The 24,347-nt window shown below is 35.9% G+C and overlaps 2 protein-coding genes across 2 annotated transcripts in view; both read right to left on the minus strand.

Annotated features, from left to right (window-relative positions):
* The window catches only part of LOC123546450 (C-type mannose receptor 2-like), a 26,600-nt gene extending 18,072 nt beyond the window's left edge, over nucleotides 1-8,528 (minus strand). The window contains exons 1-4 of the mRNA XM_045332719.2: nucleotides 8,435-8,528; nucleotides 6,941-7,065; nucleotides 6,294-6,424; nucleotides 3,283-3,443 (exon numbers count right to left, since the gene is read on the minus strand). Of these exons, the coding sequence (XP_045188654.2) occupies nucleotides 3,283-3,443; nucleotides 6,294-6,424; nucleotides 6,941-7,032 (384 nt within the window). The 5' untranslated portion in view covers nucleotides 7,033-7,065; nucleotides 8,435-8,528. The remainder of the gene's footprint in view (nucleotides 1-3,282; nucleotides 3,444-6,293; nucleotides 6,425-6,940; nucleotides 7,066-8,434) is intronic.
* LOC123547732 (macrophage mannose receptor 1-like) lies at nucleotides 8,529-23,208 on the minus strand. Its single transcript, XM_045334989.2, has 5 exons — nucleotides 23,087-23,208; nucleotides 11,559-11,734; nucleotides 11,249-11,391; nucleotides 10,764-10,891; nucleotides 8,529-8,566 (listed from the first exon to the last, which is right to left on the minus strand). Exons 1-5 carry the CDS (start codon nucleotides 23,130-23,132, stop codon nucleotides 8,529-8,531), a joined length of 531 nt encoding a protein of 176 aa, XP_045190924.2. The 5' UTR covers nucleotides 23,133-23,208.
* Nucleotides 23,209-24,347: the final 1,139 nt, after the last annotated feature.

Consider the following 24,347-nt stretch of genomic DNA (forward strand, 5'->3'; position numbering starts at 1 on the left):
CAAAAAACATTTTGTGTAAAATTGTTTTAAAATTGGGCCTTCTGTTTCTGACAAGAACATTTTTAAAGATTCCAATATATACATATAGGGAAAAAACTGACACTTTCCCCAGGCGTCCATGTTTATGACAAATCAAGATAATTTGACGACTGTTAATAGACCTTTCTAACGTAAACGTAATTACGAAACGGACTACTGAATCCGTAAAATTTTAGGCTAATTTGTGGTCTATGGGAGACAATTTCATCCAATAGTAATACAATAGTATCTCCCTTTAACCATTATTTGCAAATAACATTTACGGATTCAGTAATCCGTTTCCGATTTACATTTACGTTAGAAATGTCTAATAGAACGTCACACAAGGAGCATTTGTGTGAAATTATTTTAAAATTGGGCCAGCAGTTTCATGCAAGAAGAGTTTTAATTTCTACTATATACATAAAGGGAAAACTGACCACGCCCTCTGGCGGCCATGTTTTTGACGAATCAAAATAATTCTAACAATGTTTGTAGTAGGTCACGGAATGACTATTTGTGTGAAAATTTTTTAAAATCGGGCCTGTAGTTTCACACAAGAAGATTTTTTAAAAGATTCCTCTATATACATATAGGATTAAATGATAAAGACCTCTGGCGGCCTTGTTTTAAATGCATCACAATAATTTAAACAATCTTGATAGAGGGTCAAACAAGACCATTTGTGTAAAATTATTGAAAAATCGGGCCCGCAGTTTCAGCCAAGAAGAATTTTTAAGTTCCACTTTATAAATATAGGGAAAAGTGACAACGCTCTCTGGTGGCATTTTTATGTTTTACATGCCATGCCTTTTTGTTTCCATTACGTGTGTTAGAGATTCACCTGGCGGGGATTACTTTTATTTACACTGTCCCGTATCTTTTGAACATGGTGGGGGTAAGAGTGAGGTTGGGTGCGCACCATAAACCGGTTTAAGCTCCCCAGTGGTGTTTTTGCCACTGACTGTTCCAAGGCGGTGCCCTACTGTGTTCCTTTGTTTGTTTGTTTTTTCCTGTGTGTGTGTTTGTGAGTGGTGTGCACGTCTACGTGCTGTGGGTTTCGCTTTGTGGAGGCTGCGTTTTTGGTACGCGGCATTCCCTGTTTGATATTTGTCTTTGGTTTTTTTACTTGTCTTTGAAATATCCTTTTAATTCTGCGAGGAAACAACTAGTTTCATTTTTCACGTTTTTAGTACCAAACGGCCAATAAAACGTACCCACGACATCCAATCGAATCGGGCGCTCTACCACTATGCTACCAAGACGGTGTTACAAATTAAACAAGAGCTGTCACTATTAGTGACAAATGCTCCCGAGCATTTATGCCAAGTAATTTCAAAGTCCCTTGATGAATGGAAGAGCTATGAACCGGACACGAAACAGACACTGTTAACCTTTGACTTCTAAGTCTGACCTTGACTTTGGAGCTAGCGTCTGGGTCTTGCGTATGATACATTGTTTCATTGCGGTTAACATACATGCCAAGTTATTTTAATTCCTTCATGGATGGCAGTTATGGACCGGACACGAAACAGACCCTATTAACCTTCAACCTCTTAGTGTGAACTTGACCTTGGAGCAAGAGGCCTCGGTCTTGCGCATGATGTGTCATTTTATTATAGTGAAACATTATCTTGCTTTAGCGATTGTATAAGATACTTTTAAACATAACGGCAAATATGTTACATGATTTATCGATCTTTAATTACTATATCAGATACATCAAAACATAAACAGCAGGCAGGATGCAAAATGTAGAAAAAGTGTAAAATCCACAGTTCTCTCAACACGACAAAAACGAAAATGTTGCAGGCTCGGTTTCATTTCATTTCATTACCTCTCATGAACAGACTTAGTCAAACCGAGTCTGCTATTATTCTTTTTTGGTTGTATTTTTTGCTTCCAAAAGACCTTTTTACAAATTTTATTGATAGAGCCTATTCATGGACGGTAGTGGAAATGCAGACCTGATCCGATCTGTGAAATATATTGAGTAGAGAAAACATGCGTTTATTGCCGGGAATTATTTAATCAAGTTTTTGTCACACCAAAATATAACTTATGAAAGCAAACAGAATCGTCTATCATGAAATAAACTGAAATAATTTATATTCAAAATTTGGCAAAGAAAATGTTTGATTGAACAAATACTTTGTATACTTTAAAAAGTTTACAAATTAGATTTTACCCAAAATTTCCAAACTTTGTTCCCCACAAATTCGATTTTCTGATCAGCATTTAAATAGTTATGGAAAACGCAGATTTTGTTTCTTCAAAGGCAAAACAAGTCTTAACACGGGGCTAGAGGGCGTGCACGGTAGCATGCATTTTAACTACCGTCCATGAACAGGCTCAATCAAACCGAGCCTGCAACATTTTCGTTTTTGTTGTGTTGAGCGACCTGTGGAGTTTCCACTTTTTCTATTTTACCTACTTAATATGATCTTATCCGTTGATCAATGCACTTCGTTATATATTAGGATTGCATCAGTCGAAAGACACGAGATACATTATGCTTCCTGCTGGTTAACGTTTTTATGATTGCTGGTTAGAATTGAGGATCAATACATTTTGTTATTTTATAAATATTGGTCATTTAGAATGATTTATCACTATAACTCGCTTGAAGGAATCCGTTTAAAAGATAATATATATGTCCTTCGTTATGATCATAATTTAGCCGACATATGGGTATGCGAAAACGTATAAGACAAATTGTTATGTAATTAAGTTTTGAGAAGAAGCTGTACACTGTAAAACCGTTGTGTGGTAGTTTGTGCATGTTTTTAACAAAAGTAACTAAATCGAATGTTATCTGTCTACATGATTCAAACCTTCAGTAGGCTATTTCTCAGCTCTGCTTTAGCACAGAAAGCGTTGGTTTCGAAAAGAAATATTAAAAAATGCCTAACAAATTAAATATACTCGTAATGGAAAGGTGCTAAGCATGAAACTAAATGCGTTCCTTTGCCAGAAACAAAGTAATGGCCATTTTCGCTTTGCGTTTAAATACAATGTAGAATAATGAACTGTCTGAGTGCTTAAGTGCTTAGTTCCAACAATTGTAATGGAATTTAACAGATTTCATCTATGTGTTCTACGGCCGGTAATGCTTCCGTATTCTCTAGAGATCTGGTGAGAACGTTGGACCTATCGTCACAGCTACTTGCTATAGACTATATTTAAAAATATTGGAATTAAATAGATTCAAGTGTTCAGATGAGACTAAAATACGCACCGTAAGTGGATATGAAATGCAGTTACCTTTTCGGCAAATGAGTCAACTTTAATGAGATCTGCTCCCATTGACTGACAATATTTCCTGGCCTCTGCCCAGCTCCCTGCCTGTGAACCCTTAATAAACCCATAACATGATCGGCCGGCCCTTATCCAGGGACCGCATCCATTATCAATATTTTTATCATCTGAAAAGGAAAAGAATATATAAATGTTGTAGATTAGCACATGTACTAAATAGTTCATGTAATTAGGACTCAGTTTGAAAAAAAGTATATGTGAGAAGATACAAAAAATCAATTATTGCCATCAGAAGATAATTTTACTAAACCATCTCCATCTCTTATCTTATCTTCACGGAAGGGTGAATGGGTATGAAACATCTTGACACACCAGACCAAAATGCACATACTAAATAAAAGTAAACTGAACTTACGCAAAATTAAATAAAAATTGTTTGTTTGGATTCACAGAGTCAAATCTACCACAATTACTTAAACCCGTGCTGAGGATCGTGTTTGGTGTCGCACATTTCATTACTTGTTTTCTGACAGACTCACTGACAGTTAAGGTTTGTTACGGCTTCAGAGACTGAAGTGAAACTATATATCTGAGGTAAAGTAAATTGGTGAATTTGATTTTACGGCAAATCGACAAAAAAAGGTCATTTATCGCCAAGAAAAGTTTGTATTGGAAGCGTGAATTAATATACCAGTTTTCTTTATATCATATTTTAAACTTCAAGCTGAAAATTCACTTTGCTATTCCAATCTCAAAATGCTAACTAAAAACAACTTTACATATTGGCATTCAAATAAAAAAATGCGTAAAAGAGACTGAAATGTACATTTTTACCTCAAATGCCTTAAAAATACCATCTTTTCCATTTCGCGGTTCAATATATATTAATATCTTGGACCGAGATGTTAACTTGAAACGCAAAATTCTATTTTACTGTTTGCAATTCAAATTGTAAAGCTCAAAATAGACTGAATATATATATATAAGAAAAACATCCAATGGGTTTCCTCTATCTGTATTTCTGTCCACCTACCGGTTTCATATCTGTATATATATATATATATATATATATATATATATATAGAGAGAGAGAGAGAGAGAGAGAGAGAGAGAGACACTGATATTTCGACATTATACAAAGGTAGAGAGGACATCACCTGTTACCAAATGTAGACCATTGCAATTAGTTTAGCCTGCTTACCGTGTCGTTCTGTGCTTCAGAGGGACCGTCTTATAGATCTTATTATTGACATTATCTGAATGCATAAGACAACATAATCTACGCAAACACGTACGGAGATAGAAATGGATGATATTGTGTTTATATATCCTCTGTTGCAGAAGAAAGTATGCATTTAGGTGTTTGTCAGTTTAAGTATATTATTTTGTCCAAAAGTTTGTTATGTTTGGTAACAAAATTTAAGGTAGGCCAATTTGATGTGCATCGATCATAATTGACACTCGAATTCTTGGCCAATCAAAGACAACAGGGGTCAAAAAACAGAAGTTACATATCTCTTCTTATCAGTTTTTCAAAAATAATACTGCCTGTTTTTCTAGTTTCTTTTCATGTCTTAATAATTTTGTTTCAATACGGTAACCGTATGTGACCACCTCTACTATTGATGCAAGCGTTGATGCGGGGCGCATGGACATAACGCAACTGTGACGTCAAGTGGAATTTATTCCATTCTTGAGTAGGAGCGTTTTGAAGATCATCAGACTGCTTGCCTCTCTAACTATACGACCAAGCGTGTCCCAGATATGCTCAATAGGGTTCATATCTGGCTATAGGCCAGGCCAGAGAACATGTTGACGGCGTTTTAGTTGAAAAACTGTTGGGTGATACGCTCTGTATGAGACCGGTCATTTTCGTGCCTAAAAATAGAAGGCCAATGTCGCTGTAAAAATGGCACTCCTTCAGGCCTCAGAATCTGGTCGATAAATCCTTGAGTATTAAGATTACCCTGTGCAAAATTGGTTGTCCAAATAATTCTAACCCAATCCATTATTCTTCCCCCGCCAAATCTATTCTTTTCTAACACACAATTGTTTTCTGAAAACACAACCCGGCCATCACGGTGACACAGTTTGAACCCGGACCCGTCAGAGAAGATAACTCTAGCCCACTTCCCCCGTCGCAAGCGTAAATGACGTCATGGCCACTGCAATCCAGCGGCGCGAAGACGCAATGACAGTGCATTAGTCCGACGTATGGTCTCCTTGGTCGAATAATCGGAATAAACTTGCCTAAGATGGCGCAATGTACTTGCTTATAACGTAATGCCTTCCTGTACTTTGCGCTCTTTGATAACGTTGTCTGAAGTGCGTCTACGTTATGATTCGGTCCTCTCACGCAGTTGTCACCCAAGGTCTACCGGATCTATGGTGATCAGCGACACAACCAGCTTGCTGAAATTGCTGGCGCAAACAAATAATGACGTTCCTGTAGCGCCCGAACGTCCTGCTGACGTAAGTGTCGTTGTAACCCGGAACACACATTGTCAACGCTTTCACTTAGTTGTTGCCCTTTAATCACAGAACAGATTTGCAATTTTACGTGTTTTTCCTTTCAAAAAAGGAATAAGAAAAGTGACAGACCTCGATTTTGTAGACACATACATTTCCAATCGGTGGCAAGTGCAAATCGTGCAAAAGTACGCTATATCTTATAAACGTTAATCCACCCAGTATTACCCGTAAAATTTAAGCATAATCCATAGTACCTGCTTCAAGCATAGTATGTTGAAAACTGGAGATCGATACGACCCTTAGAACTGGATATATTCTAATTTAAAAAGTGCCACTTCCTTTTACAACAGCTTATAAAATTATTTTAAAAAGTTAGTCGAGTGAACAATACGAAATGATCCTACAAGACTCTGAACAGAATATGCTGAAGCGAAGTTGATTCATCAACAAATCGTCTTGTACTGAAATTGCTCAAATGTGAGTGGTGTCATGGTACATGTAACAATGCACATTTTCTTTAGAAATAATAATAAACTTTCACTAACAGGTATATTGTGGCTTGTTGCAAATGAAATTGGCGTCTGACGAACAGTTCCTGTCACTAAAACGGCCGGTCATTCTCAGAACACCACAATTTTCCGCTCCCGCCAAATCATTTGGTTCCACTTGCCACGTCCTGGAAGGCGAATAACAACATTTACTGGTTAACTTAAGTTATATGCTTGTTACCAACGCAGTCTGTTATTTAGGCATTATAATATCTATAAGAAATCCTTTGGAAGCATAGAACGCAACCGAGAACAGTCAACTCACCTGTATGTTGCTATAAATAATAATCTGTTCAGTACCGTCTAGCACTTGCTGAAACGCTTTTCTGGTAATACAGAATCATTGAATTAACGTCATAATCTCGAAGCATTAGAAAAATAATTCCAAGTACCGAGAAACATTTTTGAGACCGTTAAGAATTCAAGCTCGGTCACTAAACTTACGAGGATTAAAATCTGTAAAGAAGATCGTTTGAAAGCGCATAGCGCAATCAAGCATTGTTACATAAGCTGACTCGGTTTAACTGATTTTTTTTCATCAGAGGGGAATGGCATGTGCTCACTGTGTCGGTTTGAATTTTAAACGAGAAGAATTAACTAATAAACGCAACATTAAAACAATGAAAACATTATGTAGAACTTACACAAGGTTTTGGTTGAAATAGTCTTGGGTGTACCATCCCCATACTCCATGAGATTTGGAATGTAAACCAGTCCAAAATATACCAGCTGTCATTGGCAGATACGGTTGTTCGGAAGCAATGAAAGCCTGCAAAATACCACTTTGAAAATAAAAGAATAGTTTAATGGACATTTGTGTTATCAATATCATAAAAATCGAGAAGGTATGTTTTCCAGTTTTTGATGACCATGAAAATAAAATTTAATATAAATTCTATAAAAAAAGGTTTTGTTTTCTAACTGGGTATTATCTCCGTTTTTATTTTATGCCAATATTAGCATGTTGCTTTCACTGAAGTAATGTGTACAGGGCAGTGTAAGCATAATTTAAGGATATTGCCAAAGGTGGTCAACTAAGCATTGGAATGATACTATTTCTCGTTTTAAATGGGATATGGTGGATGTCTCGCTGTAAAAAACATCAACATTACAATGATAGATGCTTTGTAATTCAGAATAGCTAAGTATATGACATTTCAAGTACAAGGACACTACAACGAGGACATCTTTTACGTGTAACATTTATTGTTTACTTATACGAAAACTCTTGATTAAGGTTCATGTAAAATGTTTTGAAACCAGCCCTCAGTTTGGAAATATTTACCTATCAGACGATTACTATTTATAACATGTATACTCCCTTCCTGAGGAGTAACACAAATTACTGAAAGCCTCATCTTCTTGTTTGAAACATTTTTCTATACTTTTCATGATCAACAAAGGCCAATGAGGCATTCAAACCTATATAAATCACTTCAGTGAAAGATTCAAAACACTTGCATTGAACTCATAACATTGAGTCAAACATAGTATAAATGAATAGTGGATACACCAAGTTTGTGTGTAGGAACACGGTAAATAACGACTCGAAGAAGATAGGTCAGAACCTGATATAGTATCTATGTACTAAAATTAGGTATATTTAAATACGGTTTCTCAATGTTTTACGTGCCCTGAACTCAAATGCTACTCCTTTTAAGGTAAGGTACGTGTTTTGAATTGCTATAACAAACAAGCGCTTCAAGTTGATAGAAAAGGATTAACTCTATACTGTATTGATTGCTGTGGTTATGAATGTGGGGTTTCCTGTTGTATTTTGTCTTTTGCTTTGTACAGGCTAATGCTCTGTCATAACTCGAAGGCTTTAGCCAAATATGCAAAATATTGACCAAATGTGTAACAGTAAGAGTTGTTTCGACAGTTAAATACCGCTAAAAAGTGAAACAAAAGAAGGGTAAAGCCTATTTTCATCAGTTCTGATGACAAAATTGCAATAATACGCGTTCACAGAAATAGTTATTCAATGATTCTTAAAAATGTCCCTACAATGGTTTTGTACCTGGACAATAGGTTTGCTTTATCAGTATTTTGAACATTCGAACTATCTCTTACTCCTATTGTATGACTTTATTGAATAACATCTTCAGGAACGGAATAAGATATAAAAAATAACGAACCAAATCCTCTTGATCCTTTATTACAAAAAGCTGAGAATTGGAATGGTCCGCACACCAGTTCTTTGCTTGCTCCCATGTTTTCAGGTTTGAAGAACTAATCTTGAGTTTCTAGCCAGCCAAGAGGGCATCCTTCTGTAAAAACATTTTTTGGCTTGATTTAACACCACATGGACTTAATTACTGGCGACTTTCCAGCTTTTGATGTGGAGCTTGATAGCTTCTTTATATGAAATAAGTTTACACTACAAGCAAGGTTTCGAACCAACAGCAGCGAGTGTCAAATAAATATTACATAACAAAAGAATAAGTTAAACACTTCCTAAAATATGAAATATAATTTTAAGCATGTAAATGCCTGTCGAATCAGACTGGGATTTTTATGTTCTTTTTGTTTGTTTTAGGTTTAGCGCCGTTTTCAGCAGTATTTCAGTTATTTAATAGCGGGTAGCTAACCTAACAAGTGTTCATGGAATCTTTACCAGTACACACCTGTTCTCGCAAGTAACCAAGAAACAGCGGTGGAGGATGAATGATTACAGACACAATGTCATTTATAAATTCGTCCCGGAGAACAAGCGCCTCGTCCGGGAATCGAAATCACGAACCACGCTCATCCCATTGAGCTAAGCAGACGTTTTTTTTTAAAGTTTAGTCTTAAGGTCAATACGTTATTCACCCTTGCCGTATCGGCCCAATAGGTTTCAACTACTGACTACAATAATTGATGACCAATGCGTTCTCCAGCTATATATCGGAGACCGTTTGTAGTCTCTATTTCATTGTAACGTTAAGATCTGACCTTATGACTCTAAATCATTCAGACATATATACTGTTCACTTGCAATAACATAAAAATAACACACGGAACCTCGTTTTGATGTCGTAAATATTTGATCTACTGCAGTAGTCAATCTGTGAATAATAAAATCTGTGAGGCAGAGAACGCAACTAAGCAGAATAATAAGAGACACCTACTTATGAGGTATGAGGGATTATATTATACAAGTAACAAGATTATATCATACAAATAACAAAATACATTTGGAACATTGAATGACCTCCATGATAATAATAAAGGACCAGGGCCCCGAGTGTCGCTATGAATTTTGACGAGCAAAGGCCCAATAATTCTCAAACAATTGATCGGAAACTATTTCAGTCACGAGGTCGCAGTGAGCTTAATCTATGGTCACAGACCAAAAAAGCTACAGGGTCAATGTGTCGCAGACAATTATTCCAAGAAATGTGTTGATAATTCACCAACGCATTTCTTTACAGCATGACCTTTAAAACCACAATCTAGGTCCGGAATAAGATTTATATTTCCCCAAAACACGCCAGTGTCGTTAAATAATTATCTCGAAAGTTATAATGATCATTGTGAATAAATGTAGTGAATTGAGGATATTATAATGTCAAATTATTCAACCTGTTGTGTACACAAATAGTGTCATGTACCTATAAGTACGGCGTTTCTATTAAGAAAACAGAGGGGTGCGTGATGTTTCTTTATGTGTATCAATAGAACCGTTAATCCTGTAATCATATGCTACCTATTGTTCAATACATACCTGATGTTCTAACAACTACCTTTACAAACGGCAATTGCGGCTTTAAGTTATACCCCTCTTCTTCAACGTTAGGCGTTTTAACAGTGTGCCTCGTATCTAATGATACACCCTTTAATCTCATAAGCTTGGTGGTCAAGACATAAAACTACAATCTGAGAATATTGGCTGAAATTTTGGTCAAACATTTAGGCAAATAATATATACATTTGTGAATATTTGCCATGTAACATTTTGTTACTTTTGAAAGAGTCTCTGGAAACTCGGATACCTAGAGGTAGAGCACCCGCTTCAAGTGAGGGAGGTCGTTGGTTCGCTCCTTTGCCGCATCATACCAAACACGTGAAAAATGGTGCTAGCGGCTTCTTCACTTTGCGCTCAGTATTAAAAGGATAGTACTAGGTTGATAAGCCCGGTGTCAGTGTAATATGACTAGGTGGGGTATCATGCATGTGTCCACGGCGTGGTATTCCAGTGAGGCCGCACTATAAAGTTAGGCATTGTGCTCACTGCAACCAGTGCAAGACGCATTTTCATTTTTCTCGTGTTGTGCAATCTGTAGAGATTCCACTTTTCTATTTTGATATCAGATACCTGTAATTTGTTTGAAGTCATTCATCTTTTGCCTCAGATTGGAAGTTATCAGATACTTACGGAAAAGCAGAGTTTTTGGTACATAATTCTGAAAAACTAGTAAATTGATCTGAATTTCGAAACACACCATTTAAACCACATCAAATAAATAAACAAAAATATTTTACCTAGCATTTGACCAATTTTACAAATAAATCCTTGTTTTGAGTCACAGTTTCTATCCTCCATTTTGCCTTGTATATTTATTCCAGCGCAGTTGGACTGACCGTCATTAGTTGGTGACAGATTCCATTGTCTGAGAAACAGAAGCGACATAGAATACAATTAAATGATATTTTCCAGTGATAACGGGCTTTTTTCTTTCCCTGCCTCAATTTCCCCAATGTCATATCCCTTTCATTTAAATAATTTTGTCTTTTACTCTTCAAATTGTCTTAACTTGTAGTTTTAAATCCGTGATTGGCTTGGTTAATTAACCTTGATATAATACGCGAGAAAATCTTTTACACTCTTAACACACTTTAAACAGACTGTTTTAAACTACAGATGAATTTTCTAATTTCCCTCAATCCGCTAAAGTGCAATATATGTAGAAAATAAACTAGATCTTTACCATTAAGAAATTATTTTCAACAAAAATGAATTATATTACATCATAGTTTCATCGGCTGGATGAAAATGTCCCCATTTCCAAATTCCTGTTCCTTTTTTCTGCAGGATGTCCCTTGATATATCATTTAGGCCTGTCCAATAACCACTGCTGGGGTGCATTTTCATCAAGCTGACAAGGTAGTCCTGAAAGAAAATAAAACGTTGTTCGAGATCGACATTATCAATAGCTATAAGAAACTCCTATATTTTACATTTCTTTAAAAAGGGCACGAAACGATCTAGTCCTGAAAAAATACATGTATATAAATATGTTGGCTATAAATTGGAGAGTTTCACAAAGCTTTATTTACCATTTGTTCACTCGTATCTATTTGCAGTAAACTGGAATCATAATAAGAACACTCGGCCTCTGCGGCGGATCTAGAGATGCTTTTGATATTGTTCACCAGGTAACAAGTGTTGTTAAAGGGAAACCAACCATCATCACAAACAGGCAGCTCGTCACACTGTACGGTTCCTGTGATATCTGTTTAGAAACAAGAGAAATCGAGATTCCATAAAAAATGGTATTTGAATAGATGATACATGTCGTGCGATTAAAAGTATGAAAACAGATGATAGAATGAATGTTTTGAAACTGGTTGAAATTGCATGGAATAAAGTTTTTTTCTTGCTTCCATGAAAGATCATGATACTTTCAAATAAATATTTAACTTGCTCCGCAAAACAAATGCTATGCTCTACAAATTATGAAACAACAAAGGCACAAGAAAAAAGGCATATTCGAGATTTACGCTTTGTATGCGGTTTTGTTTTTTATGCAGATCTTTCATTTCAATATATGAATCCAACTAAAGCTATTAAACGCATTTACCACATGCTTGACGTCACACTAGTATAATAGAGATTTTGACGTCGATGTCGTTAATAGTGTAGGAAACGTTGACTTGTTTATACAGTAAAAGAAAGTAGATTTTTGACGTTTCGACAGAAAAGGCTAATATGTGATAAAAAGAATATAAAATCTGTGACTTTCCAAACGAGTTAAATAAACTTGATAACATACTTGGAAGAGCCTCGCATTTTATTATTCATTCATTTTATTACAACTCGTTTAATATATTCAATACGAAGAGACACTCATGTAATATCTTCTATATAATACCACAGTCACACATACGGCGCAAATAGCTACGTCTAGCTACGGATAGAAACGTAGTTACCCGTATCGATCCGTATCTGAGCCGTACGGATTGGTACGAATTGATACGGATTACTACGTTAAGGTACGTCTCAGGTACGTATCAATACGGACAGATACGAATTACTACGTTTTTATCCGTGGCTAAACGTAGCTTTCCGCGCCGTATGTGTGACTGGGGTATAAGATACACTTGAAGCTGTCTCTCAATAATGCATGTTTGTGTATCCTTCACATTATTTTCGTCGAGTGCTGATAGCATTTTATCCGCAAATTCCTCGAGGTAAAGATGAGGATTACAAATAAAATTATTATGAATAAAATTATAATTTGTCCCCCGTTGTTAACTGCTCAAAAGGATGGCAAAACTATTTTACCAAAAAAAAAAAAGAAAAAAAAAAGCGAACATAACGTCAACCCTAATTGTATGTATGCAGTCCCAACAATGTCTGTCTTTAAGAAATCTATAAGGCTTAGCTAAGTTTTGTACATTTGTGTATATGTGAATCCAATCTGAAGTTAGTTTGCAGACATAAATCTGACGACGCCCAGCCATCTACCCGTCGGTGTAACATTATCACCAATCTAATTTTTTCAACTGTTGTTTTTCTCCAATAAGTAACATTGACATTAGCCCTGAAACTTAAACTAAAAGGTGTACAAGACTCAACTTTCATATTTGCAAATATGAACAGTAGTGTGCATTAGTCTAAGATTGAAAATAGTATATGCTGTATACATGTATAGCTTCACACCGTATAAATATGTACTACCACTCAATTTAACAGTCGATTGTTACTTTACTATAAATGTTATTATAAACTCTTATTTATTTATTATAAACCCTGCATACACAATTTGTACACTGGATATATGTGGGTTTTTTTCTTTCGCTTTTAGTTTCAAGGCCGTTAGACTTGAGGTAACACACTTTCAGAGGTCTGGGGCTTGAATCTCGGTCCAGAGATTTCTGAGATGCTCTTGAGTGTCTCCCACTAACTCAGAGGCCTTTACTGGTTCTTTCCAGAAGACGCTCGGAGTAAGAACCGACGCTATCGTAAGGCTAGCTAAGTACGGACAATCTGTATCTAAAAGGATTTCTCTCTATCTATTCCGTAGGCTTTATCTCACTATCCGTCTAGCAAATCGTTCGGCGTCTGTACTACATTATCCTCCTTTCTCTGACCACACCCACCCATCCCCGCCACACACAAACACGTACACACACACGCATTCATAAACCTCCCCCCTCTCCCTCTTAAAAAATGTAAATGCATTTTTATTGATTGCCTTGATGTCTTAGATTTCTGTGTCATCATTCACCCACTTCCCCATCCATACCCAACCCCGACAAACACACAACGCCATTACCAAATTGTATTTAGTCAGTAAAAACTTTAAAATAGTTCTGTTCTAAAACACTTGCCCTATTACAAAATAATTTCGCAGAAATTGTTCTTGCGTAACTATTCAAGCAAGGTGTGGACCTCAGGTGAGCGATCTAGGGATACCAAGGCCCTCTTGTTTCTATACGTAACAACACTTATTATCAAGATAATTATTTGTATAACATAAACCTGTTAATTCTTCTTCCCCCGAAAATGTTTATAAGAATTATGAAAATACATTTTTATTATTATTATACCAGATTTATATAGCGCCCTTTTCATGATCAAAGGTGTTTTACATAGTTCAAATGCAGCCACACAGGGCGCATAATTCATCCTCTACTAGTACAGACATAGAGCGATCTGACCAGAGGGACAGAGTGAGACAAAGCCCCCACGACAGAGAGATCAGAAATCAGATACAATCGTTGCAAATAGACAGCCTGGTTCTTTAACGTGCCCAGTGTATAGCACTGATACACACATTCCGTCGGACTAAAAGCTAACACCATATTATTCTATTGTCCATATATGTCATAGTGTCAAATAGGAGCTGCGACATTTACCGTTGGTGTTGCGACATATAATGTTGGGAAAATGTTTGCGACATTTAACGTCAAATGTGCGACATTTAGCGGCAGATGATTTTGCGACATTTAGAGGTAGTTGTGACATTTAACGTCAACCTTGCGACATTTAACGGTGGTTGCGACATTGAGCGGTTTTGCGACATTTGACGGTGCCACAGATGAGGATTTTTCACAAGTGAAGTTGATATCTACGCATTAGAGGATTATTCAACTAAGGACGGACCAGACCCAGCTAACCAGTTACATGTACTTGGAAAGAAGAGCGAGCGAATTTACGCCAACATTTTAGGTAAACGATGGTGTATCCTTGTAGCAGTGAGCACTATGCCCGACTTTATTGTGCTGCCTCACTGGAATATTACGCCTATGATGCCCCACCTAGTCACATTTTACCCGACCATTGCTAGCTTTTTCCTCTTAATTCTGAGCGCCAAGGGAGAAAGCTATTTGTACAATTTGAAACGTCTTAGGTATAACGCACCCTCCTGCTCTCACAGCGTACGATCAAGCATTGGGCTACCGAGGCGGTTGAACACAGGTTTTAGGTTGAATTGTTGATAAAAGCGATGTTTGCAAGAAGTTTTTATATTTATCCCCTCTTGTCTCTTGTGTAAGTCATTGTGTTCATTTCTTTTCTTCCCTTACATTTAATGGTAAATGGAAATATGTCAGAATGTACATATTTTGGATTCATAGTAAGTCGATTAAAGCAAATGAAACCTACTTTTTTAATTTACGGTATCTTTTGTTATTGCAAATGCATACAAATGTACACTAGTTACATGGTCTAGGACTGTAGTATCCCATTAAAAAACTTTCTACTACGATCCACCCTTGAAGTAGATTCATAGATTCGAAGGAAAATGCATATGAAATGACAATTCTGACTTGAGTTAATGAAAAAGTTGCACTTGATAGACCTTGAGCTGACAATTGACCCTGCTCCCCCCCCCCCCACCCCAGGGGGAATTTTCAACACTATGATTTTCTTAAACCTTATGGTAGTTGGCATTCACAGACAAACGTTTGCAAGTTTCCGTTGGGGCTTTAACGAGTTACGGAGATTTAAAATACGTTACCATGCAAATTTTCATTTAATTCACTATTTATGTTAATTCAATATTAAAAACATGCCTGTTGTACAATTAATCGTAATAAACAAGACGCTTAGATATGTTTATGTATTTAAAATAGAAATTATCATATGTTCATATCATTTTAGGTGAATAGATGTTATGTATTATCTGTAACTTACGTTACTTCTTTTGAAATTACTAGAACATAGAAATATATCAACAATGACGATTTTTTAAGTTGTAAAATACTGATAATGGCCAATACACAGTTCAGTAATTAAATTTATATATAATAAAACTGTCCCTAGAGTTAACTTATTCAATATGTCACATATGATACGTTACCTTTCCAAATATGTGTTAAAGAAAAAATATTTAAAATTTTGGTATTATATATATGGTCAGGATTTTAAAAATAATATACATTGGACTATAAATAAACATCACCAGACTTGAACAATATTATCAAATAAATGTATATAGATTTTATAATTCATTAGAAATATTATTTAAATGTATATTAAGAATATATAGCTCTTTGAATGTACCAGTATGACTGCATATCATAATTATCGTTAGTATAATTAAATAACATAGACACCGCAATGCAAAGCAATGTTAGTCCTAAGGTATGACATCTGACGACTAAGTGTGACATTGAGCTTGAAGTGAAAAATGGTATTCACTATACACTCTTATTAGGGGTAGAAGAGGTTTCTAACGCTAAAAGGCAGATGGCCTTAGATTTCGGTTGTTGATGATAAATACAACTGCATTCAATAGAGTTTGGTCTAGAGGAGATACTCCTCGTAAACGATTGATCCTCCTAGCCATGTGATGTCGATCCTCCTCGCTGATTTGCTGTTTCTCCTGTGACCTCTGACAGTGACCTTGGTTACCATTAACAGCATTCTCACTACACTCCCCCAGCCCTGTTCTATAAAGTGGGTCATAAGGGCTTGGGAGGCCACAAATGGACTCCTTGCAGAATCAGACATAACAGGGATACCCTGCTGGATATTAACATGGATGTTTTGCTAATAACAATCATACATCTAATGCGAAGCAGACCACAAGTACTTCCTTCTTAAAACAGACGAGATTCCCCAATGGATGGTTAATTACTATACTGAAGCAGTTATTCCACACATATCTTATAATAACAAAACTTAAGGTCATGGGATACCCGGACCCAAGTTCATAAACTTCCCGCATGCCTGGAAAAAATACCAATTTATCAAGGCCCTGGGATACCCAGAGCAAGGACCATATTACTGACACTAATGTATACCAGGTGATACACATACTGCATTAGTTCATAAACTCTTGGGTTGCACGGAGAAATGTACCAAATTATTACCGTGCTGGAATACCCATACTAATGTGTACTATGGGATACTCATTCTGACCTATATTTCTAAAACACAGTCAAGATACCTAGTAAAACATACAAATATGAGAAACTTGGGTTTTCTTGAAAGTTTGGCGGACGGATGGACATAGCTTCTACATCTATCACAAGGATAAACCTGGATACCCAGGAAGCTGGGAAGACTTCAAACAGATGGACACAGTTTCTGCGTCTATTGCTGTACTGGGCTTTGCCTCTGCTGACACATATCTAAACGAGGGTCTCAAGTAAATGATCCAAGTCCCTTTCCTAGGCCTCCAGCCCAAGAATCTCTATTGCTTAAACCAGACAGGTCCCTCAAAAGGTCCCGAAATACCAATACCCATCTGGAAGGGACTCGTGTTTCAACCCAAGTACAAAGAATGTTGTGGTTAAATAAAGGCTGCACAGCCATATCTACCATCAGTTTTAGAGACTGCAGTCTCACACTGGAGATAAGTTGATCTTGCCGCCACTTAACCAAATCCACACGTCCACTTACTGAGTAAGGGTAAGCAAGCCAAAACCAGACCAATAAGTGAGACTCTGGCACAACGTGCCCCTACTGGTCTATCCATCAGAACAGGAGACATGAACACATCCCATAGACCCAGCCCCTCCAAGTCGATGTTTCCATAATTGTGTAAAGCCATAGTTTCAGGAGCAAGGTCCATTCAGTAATTGTTGTCATAACCCAACCCTTTCTCCCGAAATGTGCACAGTAAGGGTAGTGTAAACTACCAATCTCGGAACGAAGGAATTAGTAAAATAGACATGAAGGACACTGATCCCCAAACAACGACACTGCAGTTTGCGACGCAGGACAAGTATTGCTCAACATATATTTGTTCCATAGTTGCTGTCATGGAGATGGACTTGATGTACATGCACTTAGGTTAAATGCATGAAGATGGAACCCTGTTAGAGAAGGTGGTACCGAATACAATAAGGTTTCTAGTGGTGGCAACCACCAGACCTGTATGCCCTCATGACCTAGACAAGTGCCCTCATGACCTAGACAAAACAATGATAGATTGACTGTTGGTACCCAACATTATTAAAAGGCAACTGCCCAGTGTGATTGAAGGGCAGTACTCAAGCGGGCTTTTGATGTTGATGTTGAATAGGGTTGCTAGTATGAGGTACACAAACCTTTGGAAGACAGTGGCCTCCGAACTTCACACAAGTGGCTTGACTTTTAGTAACAATATTCACCAATAGTGTTATTTGTCTCTGACCTTAGGTTCTCTAGAAACCAGTTGAGGTTCAAATGACTGGAAATCAAATAGGTCCTTTGTCTTGAATAAACTTGTCAATTGGTAACGGAATCCACCCATAAAAGTTTAAAGTCCCATATTTGCCATCAAAAGAGTTAGTTTTGTAAGAACTTGCCTTCAGACTGGGCAATCAAATGCACTTTACTTTACCTACTAGAGTTACATTAATTTCACTTGCAGAATATCCTATTTAGAGGCAGTTCCTATAATTGTTTTATTGAACTACCATCAATATATACATATCGTATTAAAGAAAGTCACAGTATTCCAGTCATGACCATTACTGGATACCGGCTTCATAGAAGATACATGTACATGGTATATCTACTTAAGGATACAGTTGAGATTGACAACATGTTGGATGAAGTCTATGTTGATGAATGAATCTACTGTACATTCAAAACAATCACAGTTACAACATACAGCAGTTAACAAAATGTAAAATGTGTGTGCATAAACATGCACAAGATTTCTAAATATCGTGATATGCCTGTTTTAAATTTAGCATCTTTATAGAGCACTGTGTTGGGCAATGTCTGTATATATTATAAGTATGTCACTTCAATGTGCTTAAATAGCTGAATATATATATCAATTGTTTAAAAAATGTTTGGCTGCATAGTGTTCTCGTGAAGGTGTAATCATGGACCATGTAAAAAAAGGTTCTAGAATGTGTTTAGAATTGAAAGCAAAATATTTAAAACCAAAAAAAATTATTGTAAGTTTGCTATTTTTCCAAGATAAAGTATATGTTCACAATACAGAATACATGAAAATGTATAGCTTATATGTTAGGTAACGTACAACGTAAATTGTAACGTAGACTGTTTTTTAAATACATGGGTTTAAAGTTAAAATGCAAAGCTATGTTAAAACATATTTTGATTGAATTGTAGATATGTTTTTTCTAAGTGCTACAGTATATTTAAGGTAACAGAACACAAGAGATATAGTTAGTTTGTTCGGTAACGTAAACTGTAACTTAATTTGATATATTTATACGTGTTTTAAGTTGAAACCTTCAGTTTGAAATGCAAAACTATACTGTTGAGAACAGAATTATATTGTTGATTTTTTTTTCAACTGATAAAGTGTGTTTAAAAGAAAATGAAGACATACAATATAATTTGTATGTTTGGTAACGTAAAATGTAATGTAGAATTCAATGTAAGACATCTTACAAGTTAGAGGTTTGCTGATAAATAAGTATATAGTTGTATTACATGTAACTAAAGAATGTCAATATAAAATTGATAGAACATTTTTATGAAAAACATGTTTGAAGTAGGTATGATTGAAAATTGGCATATTTTGGAAGAATGACGTTACATTTTAAGAATCGCTAAAAGTATGCTTTCCCTTAACTTATACTAGCAATCTATATATCATTGTTTTTGCTGAACTTTGAACTTTTTAATAGTAACTTCAATTTCTAATTACCTGGTCATCTAAATTTGCAATAAAAACTTCATGCCAAAAATGTTGCCTTTTTTAGGGTAACGTATCTTTTTCCGATATTTTTCTTCTTTAACATCACATTTTAGATATTGAAATTTTATCAAATTGCAGCATCTAGTATACACCTTATAATAAAATATGCAAACTTGAAATGATTTACGGGACCTCCGTGGCCGAGTGGTTAGAGTCGTTGACTTCAAACCATTTGCCCCTCATCGATGTGGGTTCGAAACCTCATTTGGGGCGTAGAATTCTTCACGTGAGGAAGCCATCCAGCTGGCTTACGGAAGGTCGGTGGTTCTACCCAGGTGCCCGCTCGTGATGAAATAGTGCACGGAGGGGCACCTGGGGTCTTCCTCCACCATTAAAGCTGGAAAGTCGCCATATGACCTAAAATTGTGTCGGTGCGACGTTAAACCCAACAAAATAAAATAAATAAATAAATATGAAATGATTTACTAACATAATGGTACCATTCGTCTGTAAAAATTGATGAACAAATTATTGGTTTTGAGGGTAACGTATTTTAAGGTGGTGTTACGGAGAAAAGCCCCACTCGCCAGTTGCAAACTTTATGCCAAAATGTTCACCACACATTGGAGTTTCAAAAAAATATGGTCCACAAAATTCCCCCTGGGGGGCGGAGCAAAACCCCTTCTGGCTCATAGTCTATGATGTTCGGCATTAAACTCTTTCTTTCTGTGGTTTGATGACCTTCTATGTTACCATTCTTAAAAACGACTTACACTTAAACGAGTATTATAATAAAAACCAGAGTTTGTAGCTGAGACTTCCCATTTTTCTGAAAATATGACCCACTTATCGAATCTGACCAAATAGTCATGAATATGTTCAAGAATAACCGACAAAAATTAAAAAAAAAACTTTGCCTATTTCAAACCGAACGTATGTTTTCCGACTGCTTACGAACCCGTCGCTCTTCTTTGAATTTTTCGGAAGAATCCTCCGAAACGAGGCTATAATTTATAAAACGATGCAAAACATATTATATGCCAAAACGATTACATAATTTTTGCAAACTTCGCATTGGGAATTCAACACTTTTGTAACTACAAAAAGCTTCATGAAAGTCATTCTTATAATACAGGTAATATACAGCTGTACTACAAGTTTTCGGGAGGACAATATAGGCCCCTTCCGAATAAAAATGTTTTCACAACTTCGTCTACAAACTTTTTCAGTTAATGTCTTATATTTACATTCGCCCTATTCTTTTCCATTGAAAACTGTGACGTTCATTTTGTATTAACAGCGAATGGAAAGGCCTGAAAGTTACGTCATCGATGCTTAGTGATAACTGACCACTGTTTTGACGACGTCCGCGTATAGTGAGGGAAAACGTTTCTTAGATGACGTCGCTGTTTCGTCTGGTGAACAGAATTGCCGGGAAGCTGATTTTAATGTTAAATGATGTGCAATTTATAATATCATCTTATTTACAAATGGAAAGGAAATATAATGTAAATGTAAGAAATGAAACTATTACTTTTCGGTGTTCATGCGAAGTGAACGACAGAATAGGATCGGCAAATTAAACACGAATCGTTAGAACGTTTTATGAATTTGCCGATCCTATTCTGTCGTTCATTTCGCTTGAACACCGAAAAAAATCATTCATTTCTTAATTCAGCACAGTTTCGAAAATAAAAATGAATAACTATCTTACACTGTAGAAACAAAAATTGATTGAAATTTACCTAAATACACTGATTTATGTACATATGGCTACATTAATTCAATAAAATTTTAGACATTTAACACATTGCCTTTGCCAAATATATGGCACTGTCAATTTGAAACTTAAATTTTGTACATTTCATATTTTTTCACGCAAATCGTGTATAATTACCATCATGGAAATACTGTTATTTTGTCGCGCGTCTTTAAATGATTATTCTTTTGAAATAATTTTAAAATCATGTTATCCCGAAGAATTTCCGACCGATTACGGAAAAGCGATAAACACGAAAATAGGACAAAATGACCACCCATGTCATCTAAGAAAATACAAAAACAGTCATTCGTTTCTCGTTACATGTGTTTATTTCAAGCGAATATTGCACGGCTATCGTAATGTTTAGTAGTATATTTAAGAAATAATAAGTTCCCAAGTGTGGTTTATCGTAGAATAATCCGTGTTTTGAGGTCTTATGCGTAAGAATATATCACGAAGGCCGTAGGCCTGGGTGATATATTGTTTCGCATAAGAACGAAAAACTAGGGTTATTCTACGATAAATCACACTTGGGAACTTGTTATTTCGATTCTAACAGGACATACTAGTATCAACAGTGTTAGAAAAAAAAAGTAACTACTTTTTACGACTGTGCTACGCACCTGGATCGGATGACGTCGTTGCACGCGAGTGGTTTATTGCAGAATAACCCGAGATAGATTTTGCTCAACATGTATGTAGGTTATTCGCTGGTCGTGTTAGAATTCAAAATGTGTAGTCTTTTTACGATTTATGTCTATTCATTTGTTCCTTTAAAGTATGAAACACTAAACTGAAGGCATTTACTTAAATCTTTAACAGATTTGTTTCTGTATTGTTAAGCAACATTACGTACATGTATTGTGTTTATAGAATTCAGAAACCCGATTACAGTTGTCGGACGGACAGTTTTCAGTTGTATTTACTATTATATTTATGAAATTACTTCACATATGCTTTCGAAAACATTGCATTACAACTTCTCTATGTTTATCTCGTAAGTGACTGACTGGTTCACTAACACTACTACTGAATTATCAGTTGCCGGAGTGATAATGATACTTTGACTTATCAAATACCTATCAAAATATCACATATTCATGTAGCGCTTTATCATTCATAAGTTACTTGAAAATACCTGTTTGATTTACGTCCTTTTCAATTTTAAAGTAGATCTAAATCAAGTAAAACCAAATAAAAAAATATTAATTGTTCAAGTACAAAGGTACTTTGAACAGTTATATATGGAAAAAGTAAATAGATTAATATATCCTTTTACGAATAGTTAAATCCATTATAAAATCATTAAGCGTATAATAATCCGTGATAATAACATTGTATTTTAATTCCGATTAATTATTTCAGAATCAATGTGATTTGGCTTTATTATTTAAAAATATTTTATTTACAGCTTAACGACAAGTCAAAGGCCAACCAACAAAGGAAATTTATATTTGTTAAAGTTGTTCATTTATTATATATTTTATGTACTTTGTATATTGATGCTTTGTTCATGGGGCAAAAATGGCATATTACAAATAAAGAATACAACACATGTTTCATTTGCCTTAAAATAGTTTATAAACCATACATCCTTGAAGTTTAGAATAACATGTACGAATCGGGAAGAAAATGCGAAAGAAGGCTATGTGCTTATATATCTATATGGATTTAGACTTCTTTCGCATTCTACCATTGAGACGTTCTTATGTGTTAAAATAAACAGACATTGTCTGCCAGTCAAAAGATAGGTTAATACTTACAAACAATGAAAAGAACAATAACTAAGTCCGTGTATTTCATCATCATTCAGCTTTAACTGATACACTGTTAAACCAACCTACCTAAATCTGTGTTTATTTATACAGATTAGAGAACGTTGTACTAACATCCAACTTATTATCGTGGTTTGACCTTGCCTACTGATGAGACATAGATTGTGCTATTTGATAATAATCTGAGTTGGGTTTTACAGCGAATCGACACAAAACGGTCATATATATAACCGAATATCCCCAATGAAGGTGGAGGGAAATAATTCTTCTTGCCTACCTAGCGGGGAAAGTATTCATTTATCCGAGCACGCGCCGGGGATAGATATTCCTGTCTTTCCCTAGGGAAAAACCTTGTCTAAAATAGCGTGCACTAAGGTGACGTCACATAGTACTGGTACAATTGTGACGTCATAAACTTTATAAATAATGTCAGAAAATACCAAAAACCTATTTGTCTCCACGATCTATTTTGAACATGATAGGCAAGAAAAATGATCTAACATGTCTGCCTGTGTAAGACAGCTGTTTTCCCTACCCTCGTGACAGCATGGATAAAAAACCTCGCTAACGCTCGGTTTTCCATTCCACACTGTCTCTCGGGTAGGGAAAACCCCGTCTTACACAGGCAGGCATGTAAGATCCTTATATGTATCGTGTCCGTGCGTACGAAGTCATATCTCATGGTTTTGAGTAATCAAATAAAACATAACTTCACCTCATTCTTACTTACATAATTATATGAGCAAAAGTGTGTTTAACTGTTTAATATGATAATACTACAGACTGTTAACTGAATATATAAGCCGTCCCATGAGGAAACGAACAGTGGCTTTGCGACCAGCATGGATCCAGACCATCCTGCGTAGCCGCGCAGTCTGGCAAGGATCCATGCTGCTCGCTTTCAAAGCCTTTATGGAATTAGAGAAACTGTTAGCGAACAGCATGGATCCTGGGTCGCAAACCCACTATGTTGGTTTTCACATGGCGCGGCCCAGTTTTGTTTTTACTGAAAAGGTGTAGACATTTTAAGAGTTTTCATTTAAATTTAATTGGTCTCACTTGTTAAATACATGTGTGCAGGTGGTATGAGAGTTTGTCAGGTTAAGAGATTAAATCAAATTGTATTGCTAGCTCTATGTAGATTTAACGACATGCTTTTAATTAAAACCTTTCGATAAACTTTACTGGCCATTAATATGAAAACCTTGTTTTTAATTAAAAGATATCCAAATCAAAAGTTCGTCTATTA

This window comes from Mercenaria mercenaria, chromosome 9, assembly GCF_021730395.1.
Source record: "Mercenaria mercenaria strain notata chromosome 9, MADL_Memer_1, whole genome shotgun sequence".
Classification (NCBI taxonomy): Eukaryota; Metazoa; Mollusca; class Bivalvia; order Venerida; family Veneridae; genus Mercenaria; species Mercenaria mercenaria.

What these genes read in the sequence shown, in the direction of transcription:
- LOC123547732 (XM_045334989.2), bottom strand. Translation starts at nt 23,132, where the DNA reads ATGATGATGAAATACACGGACTTAGTTATTGTTCTTTTCATTGTTT. An exon ending in TAGATACGAGTGAACAAATG is followed by an intron (nt 11,392 to 11,558) that starts GTAAATAAAGCT and finishes ATTTTCTTTCAG; the next exon opens with GACTACCTTGTCAGCTTGAT. An exon ending in TAAAATTGGTCAAATGCTAG is followed by an intron (nt 8,567 to 10,763) that starts GTAAAATATTTT and finishes ATGTTTTTACAG; the next exon opens with AAGGATGCCCTCTTGGCTGG.